The following is a 7,515-nucleotide window of genomic DNA, read 5'->3' on the forward strand; positions in this document are numbered from 1 at the left end:
TCTGTTTATTTTGTTTTTTTTTAATTCATTACTTCAAGCTCATCCATAAACCAGTCCTGGCCGGAGCATCCCGTCCTGACCCGCCACTCCTCTTTGAGTAACTACACCTCTGCCAGACAGCCACCACATCACTCCGTGTCACTGGACTACAGCCACCACTCTCCTCCCCTGCACCACCCCCACATCCACCCTGCCCCTAATGCTCACAGCTCCCCTCGAAGCAGCCAGCGAAGCCATATGGCCTGCTATGCTCTCAACCGCAGCCCCGTTCAAAGCTTTGATGAGCAGGATGACTCGGGCCTCGGCTACGGCCCCGACTGTCCAAACATGGGCATTGACAGGGATCTTTTAGCCTCCATGGATGGACAGAATCTGTCACAGACTCCCCAAATTCAGCCTCCACTTCTGCCTGAGAAGAAGAGGGCGTCGGATGGGGAACATTCGCTGGGGACGACCTCTCCAGCCCTCAGTGGATTCTCAAGTCCCCACAGTGGGAGCTCTCTGAGTATTCCATTCCCCAACGTCTTGCCCGACTTGTCAGCTCAGATCGCTGGCACAGCCTCAACTCTGCCAGGTAAGCTAACCTTTGCTAAAAAAGCTAATGTCCTCAGTGGCTGTCACGTGGCTTGGTTATCATGCACAGATGGGTGATTTGGCCGGTTATTTGTGTTTTCCAGATGTACTGGCCAGCAAGCAAGTTACTGTAAAATTTGTGCAGGACACATCAAAATTCTGGTACAAGCCAGATATCTCAAGGGATCAAGGTCAGTGCTCAGTGTTTACTATTGTTTCAAAGTACTCCCAACAAAATATATGCGCAACGATGTTGTTATTGCTCCCATTTTTCACTTCTTTTATGCACACAAAAGGTTAATTTCTCAAAGATTTTGTTCACAAATTTGTTGAAATCCATGTTAATAAGCACAGCCTGCTGACTGCAGGAATGTCCACTAGAGCTGTTACCCATGAACAAAATTGAAGAGAAATAAACATTTTGTATACAAAAAAGAAGTCTTGGATATATTACAACTATGAAAAAATGTGGAGCAAAAAGAATGTTATTGCGTTTATTTTATTTTTTTAAGTGTAGAAAAGAAAAGAAACATGTTCACATAACAGCAGCCTCACAATCATTATGTTTCTTCTGATTCAGCTATTTCAGTCTTGAAGGACAAGGAGCCGGGCTGCTTTATTGTGCGGGACAGCCATTCCTTCAGAGGTGCCTACGGTCTGGCAATGAAGGTGGCTACACCTCCTCCCTCAGTTCTCCAACAGGGCAAAAAAGGTACGATAGATGTGGATGAAATAAAGACCAGACAACTTTTTGGTTTTGAATATATAAATTTGAGACTTAGTTTGGTGATTGATACCACACTCAAGTTTGTGTATTAAATATAGATCTGAAGTGCGAATGCCTAACTTTGCATGAAGACTCAAACCACAAGTTGTTTTTATGTATAGATTAAACAAACAAATTAAATGTTAACAAGTTTTTCTTTTCTTTTAGACAGAGCAAGGCTACTTTGCAGCCTTCACGCTAAACTAGGCTAAAATCCCCTCAACTCCAGCTCCATACTTTTAATTATTCCAGTTTAGACATCAGAGATTGGTCCAGGAGCATGGACGTCCTGGGAAATGCTCATGACACAGTCACACACAAAGCCGTCTTTAGTTACAGCCCACTGTACTCGCCTTCATGGTGGAACCCGAGTCCCTGTCTGTGTTTGTGTGCGAACTCTCTTCACTCTGTGTTTCTCTCCTGGGCATCATCATGATGAAGCCAAACAGACCTCTATTGCCTGATAGTGTTAGATGTACAGCTAATGTTTCACCCTTTAACAAAAGATGTGCTGGGTCCATAAGCCTACTCTGATCCCAGGGCATTTTTCTGGGAAGCTCCCTGCCCCACATAGCTGTATAACATAACACAACACAACACAACACAACACAACACAACACAACACAACACAACACAACACAACACAACACAACACAACACAACACAACACAACACAACACAACATAACATAACATAACATAACATAACATAACATAACATAACATAACATAACATAACATAACATAACATAACACTTATATCCCAAATCTGGGGCCACAACAAGTTGTTTGTGTGGTTATTTACTTCCTAGTGCATTGGTTTTGCATATTTATAAAATAGAGGGAGGGATTTTTTTTTTTAAATTCAAGACAAGGTCTTGAGAGGAATCTGGCCAAACATTCTCTTGCCATGTTTCAACACAAAAACAAAAGCTGGTTAAATGATGATGAAGATTCACACCTAACTTCATTGTTCAAAATAGGGCTGACGGATATTCAAACCCACCACAATGTGTATCAGAAACAAGGCAGGTAATATTTTAGGACAAAAAACAATACAAAAGGGCACGCAGGATGCCCTCCCGCCCTTCTCGCATCATCCCGCCGCTGCGTTCTGACCTTTCATTTTGTCCCCCACTCACACCTGTCTTATTGTTTGCCTTCACCCCTCTGTTGTCCAACAGCATCTGTGGTGACAATCATGACACAGTCCAATCTCCACACTTTGATCTTAGGGCATTACGACTCCTTATAAGTGTGAAACCCAACCCACCTTAAGGAGCGGGCTTTTCTCTGAGTCTTTGTGTCCAGACATTCCTCACACAGACTCCTCCTGCCCCCTCTGAGGCGCTTCTGTTGAACTATAATCCATTTAATCTTTGGGTAGACTGGATGTAGAGATTTAGTATATTTTATGGAACTCGTTAACGCCAGGGAACTGTGTGTGTTAATAAGATACGTGTTTTGGAAATGTTATGCGGGTAAACCTAGAGAGTTCTTACCTAACTTTGTATATATTTTGCTGTATCTGCTTTGGTTTCTTTTTTTTCTAACAGGAGGAGATCTATCCAACGAATTAGTCCGCCACTTCCTGATTGAGTGCACACAGAAAGGAGTGCGGCTGAAGGGTTGCCCCAATGAGCCCTATTTTGGTGAGTGCCTGCTCTGTTACGCTGTAGCTGGTTTACATGAGTGACACCATGTGGCTATTTGGCTTCACTACAGCAAATATCAAGACTTTAAGAACAATACTGCACTCTACTGGTATGTGGTGGGTTGTAGGAAAGCACTGTGTAATGACAAACTAGTGCATACACTGTTGTTTCATGGTTTCAGTCTGCGTTTTATTTAAATCCTGTAGTATTTCCCTTTTTTATAATTGCATGTGTGTTGATGAATGCTCTACAGAAAGTTCTTAACATCCATAAAACTTGTTCAAACTAACATGAATGAACAACATGGATCAATGATGAATCAATGACCATTGATTGTATTTACATTAAAATGGGATTTAATTTTATTATTTTCTTTCTTTCTTTTATCTCTTTCAATTGTGTAATTTTTCATTTTAATCTGTAAATATTTTCCTTTTTGTTTATATCTCTTTTATAGCAAAAATATTTGTAAGATTTCAGTAATGATGCAAAATAAGCAGTAGGCACTGTTGTGTAATTTTGCAGTAAAGTATTAAAAACCAGAAAGTGACGTAGCATCGCATCTGACTCTAATTTTGATCTCACATGCTATTCTTTCACAGGAAGCTTAACTGCCTTGGTGTGCCAACATTCAATCACTCCCTTGGCCCTGCCCTGTAAACTTATCATACCTGACAGAGGTAAACATTCACACACATCACATTTAGTTTTCCTGGGGAATATTATCTCTAGAATAGAAAACAAACCTTAAGTTTTTGTGGCAACCCATATCTGTCAGTCTGTGTGTTTAGCTGTCTGACCATTGAGTAATTTTAACTGGCTGTTTTGGTTTCTACTAAATGATCTCACTGATGTTTTTTTGTTCATAGATCCTCTTGAAGATGTTGTGGAGAATACCTCACAATCAGTCACAAACTCTGCTGCTGAGCTGCTAAAACAGGGTGCAGGTAATCAGGCTTCTTAGATCACTCGCTCTGAATAGACATTATGACAAACAGATGATGGAACTGTGTATATACAAAATCCCTGTGTGCAATTATTGGACAGTGAGCCACTGTCCTTGTCCTGTTATTATGCACCTGCGCCACAATTATTTTCACTTCGTAAATCCAAGTGTAATTTGATTTTGTTTGTTGCTGCAGCCTGCAACGTGTGGTACCTGGGCTCCGTGGAGATGGAGTCACTCACAGGCGTCCAGGCTGTGCAGAAAGCCACCAGTATGACTCTGAGCGCCAACCCTCCAGCAACCTCCACTGTGGTCCATTTCAAAGTTTCTTCTCAGGGAATCACCCTCACCGACAATCAGAGGAAGTGAGTGCCCACACGCGCTCCACACGATTCATACATGCAAAAATCGACTTTTCTCGAGCAAAACTTTCTCTCTTTTCAGGCTCTTCTTCAGGAGGCATTACAATCTCAGTACAGTAATATTTTGTGCTCTGGACCCTCAAGATCGGAAGTAAGTATTGTTGATTTAATGTCTGAACGCATGCCATATATGGGTTCTCACAGTGCTGGTCACTAAAGAAGCCTTTTATAATTCCAATCCATTGTAGTATCCCAACAAGGGCAGGAAATAAAAACACATGTCTGAAATATGAAAAAAATAGTTGACATTGTCACTGTTCATTTTAAATATGTAGGAAAGTAATATTCACTGTATTCTAGAAGTTCTGCTAAACCGAATTCTGTTATCCTCTTTTCATAGGTGGAAAAAAGATGTCTGCCCATCCGCAAAGTAAGTACATTAAAATCATCAGCTACAACGAGCACGCAATTAAAGCAGCTATTTTTAAAGGCACTCGGTCAGTTTGAGGCAGATGATAGTGCTGCTGTTAACTACTTTGCTCTCCCATTGCAGGATCTTTGGCTTTGTGGCGAGGAAAACTGGCACTTCAATGGACAACATATGTCACCTGTTTGCAGAGCATGATCCTGAGCAGCCAGCAAGTGCCATTGTCAACTTTGTGTCCAAGGTGATGATTGGCTCGCAAAAGAGTAAGTAGGGCAGAGCTGATCAGCTGGAAAGACGTTTACTGAGAATAGAAACAACAAATGAAAGACTGAAATTATAAATATAAGGCTGTACAAAGGACTAAATCCAAGGACTGAAAATGGTGATGACCTGGACGTTAATTCTGGATATTAGAGGCATGCATAATGATGACCAGCACCAGGACTTTCAGTGACATCTTTTAATAGAAAAATATAAATTCCCTTCTATTCTGTTATTTTTCTTTCCACTGTATGAACTGTAAAAAACAGAATGGTAAGAAATATGTTTTTTTTTTTTTTTTTTTTTAAATCAGTTTTAATGTCTTATACAGTTAGATATAATAATAATAATAATCAATATATGTTACATAATACGAAAGCTGCTTTTCCTTTTTCATGCATAACATTTTAAGGACAAATCAAGAAAACCTTGTTGTTGCGTATAATTTCTTCTCCCTAATATTTAACCAAAACAAGCTTCATTCAAGCTATTAACATCCCGTAAAGTTGTAGCTGATGTAGAAGCACCTCTTTGCTGCATCTGCTCAGCATGCAGTTTTTGCAAGTGGAGTTAAAAATGTGTAAAAAACTGTGTAGCAAATATGTATGATTTGGACCTTAGGTCTGGCTACATCGCATACAGGATTCTGTTATTTTATCTATGCAATGTGAATTTTCTTTATTTTTTTTTTAAACCATGGCCTTCTGTACATGTGCAGCATGTTTGTCGCTTCTTTGAACCTGTTAGAACGTTTTCCTCTTCAGATGTTTTTGAGTAGGACCACTTTTAAATTGTGTGTGTGTGTGTGTGTGTGTGTGTGTGTGTGTGTGTGTGTGTGTGTGTGTGTGTGTGTGTGTGTGTGTGTGTGTGTGTGTGAGTGAGTGTGAGAGTGAGTAAGTGAGTGCGTGTAATGAAATGAAATGAGAGAATCATTGAAAAATATTTGAATTAAACCCTAATATATATTGACTTGACATGAACTGGTTAGAAACACATCAATACTTTGCATAGGAGATGGATATAAGTGCCAATTCTCTCCCCCTCTTTTGGGGACTTATGGCCAATAACAGCGCTGCAGTCGTTCAGTATAAAAAAATAAATCGGTATACGACATTTTGTTACATTTAAATGAAATGTTTTAAGAAAACATACAGGCTGCTATATGAAGAGAAAAAAAAAAATGCTGTCATTGAGCCTAAAACTAAGAAGAAAGAAAGAGCTCGGTGTTGGAATTGCACAAATACATTTAGTATTTAACATATTCAACTAGTCATCTGTCAATGACATATACAAAACACTTGCTCTGGGAAAAAGATCAGCTGATTATTTGTTGGCATTGTATATGAGATGATGACCGTGGAAAGTAATTTCTTTTAACTTTTTTTGTTTTGCTAAAACATTTTATCCTTTGAGGGACCTACAACCACAACCAAGCTGTTGTTATTCATTGCATATTTACACACTTATTATGTTGTTGTCATTTATTACCTGTACCTCATACTTATCTCTGTGTATAACATGGTATATGTGAACAGTTTATTTGTATATTGATCTTGCATTGTTTGATGTGTTCTGTAAATAAACAAAATGTTACATTCATGTAATCCTGATTGGGTAGGTTATAAATAGCCAGGACCAGTTGCCAGGCAACCAGCGCAGACTTCAGGAAGTTACAGATCGAGACCAAGAATTAGTGACACACAGCACAGTAAAAAGGCTAATTTTTTTTAGTTTCGTATGAATTAACTAAATACAATGCAACAGGTTAATTACTGTAGGTGGATTTGTTTTTCCTGGATAGAGCGAGGTTAGTTCTGCAAGTCAATTCTTATGCGAAGCAAAGCTCGGTGGCTTCATGTTTAGCATACAGACACCAGCATGTTGGTGTCTAACTAACTATAACTACCAGGCACAGGTCCTGCAAGGTGTCAGGGCTCGGCCACATCAGCTCTGTCCAGAAAATAAACTCTCCAGTTCACTTTGCATCCAGCAGAGGACACTAGCAACACAAAACTTTTGAACTTGCACAGGAGTTTGGGGGGGGGGGGGGTGTTGTGATGAGGCTTTCTTCCTCAGTCAAAACTCCTTTTTTTTTTTTTAGCTGTAGCATAAAGGTGAAATAGGGTAGTCGTTGTTACGTGCCAAAGTGGACCACCACATCTCTTAATGAGGCTGATGCACATCAGTCTTGTGCATCTGTACCTTTCTTTCTCAGCTACATTTGCACATGTCTGACACACATGTCCACTGTCTCATTTGTAGAGTGCAGTAAAAGAGGATTTTACCTCCACGCAAGCCCGGACAGGTTGCTCTAAAGGTGCTGAGAGGAGAAAAAAAAAAAAAAAAAAAATTGCAGAGCCTAGCCCCCCTACCCCCTCACTACTGTCCCTCCACAGGTGGTGAAAGTGAAGAATTCCCGGGGAGGGCAGGAAGGAAGCGAAGGCCCAGGTGTGGCGACTGCAGAGACCCCGTCTTCCTCTGTTATTTAGTGCAGAGTGGCCTTGAAATAAAAGAAGCCGGGGAAAG

At 40.3% G+C, this 7,515-nt stretch overlaps 1 protein-coding gene across 2 annotated transcripts in view; it reads left to right on the plus strand.

Moving 5' to 3' along the window:
* LOC138202992 (tensin-3-like) overlaps window positions 1-6,588 on the plus strand; it is a 31,148-nt gene extending 24,560 nt beyond the window's left edge. For both annotated transcript variants that reach the window (XM_069157442.1, XM_069157443.1), the window contains 10 exons: window positions 39-574; window positions 678-764; window positions 1,154-1,285; window positions 2,895-2,990; window positions 3,596-3,673; window positions 3,863-3,940; window positions 4,136-4,304; window positions 4,384-4,452; window positions 4,702-4,731; window positions 4,855-6,588. In XM_069157442.1, the coding sequence (XP_069013543.1) occupies window positions 39-574; window positions 678-764; window positions 1,154-1,285; window positions 2,895-2,990; window positions 3,596-3,673; window positions 3,863-3,940; window positions 4,136-4,304; window positions 4,384-4,452; window positions 4,702-4,731; window positions 4,855-4,999 (1,420 nt within the window). In that variant the 3' untranslated portion in view covers window positions 5,000-6,588. The remainder of the gene's footprint in view (window positions 1-38; window positions 575-677; window positions 765-1,153; window positions 1,286-2,894; window positions 2,991-3,595; window positions 3,674-3,862; window positions 3,941-4,135; window positions 4,305-4,383; window positions 4,453-4,701; window positions 4,732-4,854) is intronic.
* Window positions 6,589-7,515: the final 927 nt, after the last annotated feature.

This window comes from Embiotoca jacksoni, unplaced genomic scaffold, assembly GCF_022577435.1.
Source record: "Embiotoca jacksoni isolate LCO1_2020_lvr unplaced genomic scaffold, fEmbJac1.0.p SCAF_22, whole genome shotgun sequence".
Lineage (NCBI taxonomy): Eukaryota > Metazoa > Chordata > Actinopteri > Embiotocidae > Embiotoca > Embiotoca jacksoni.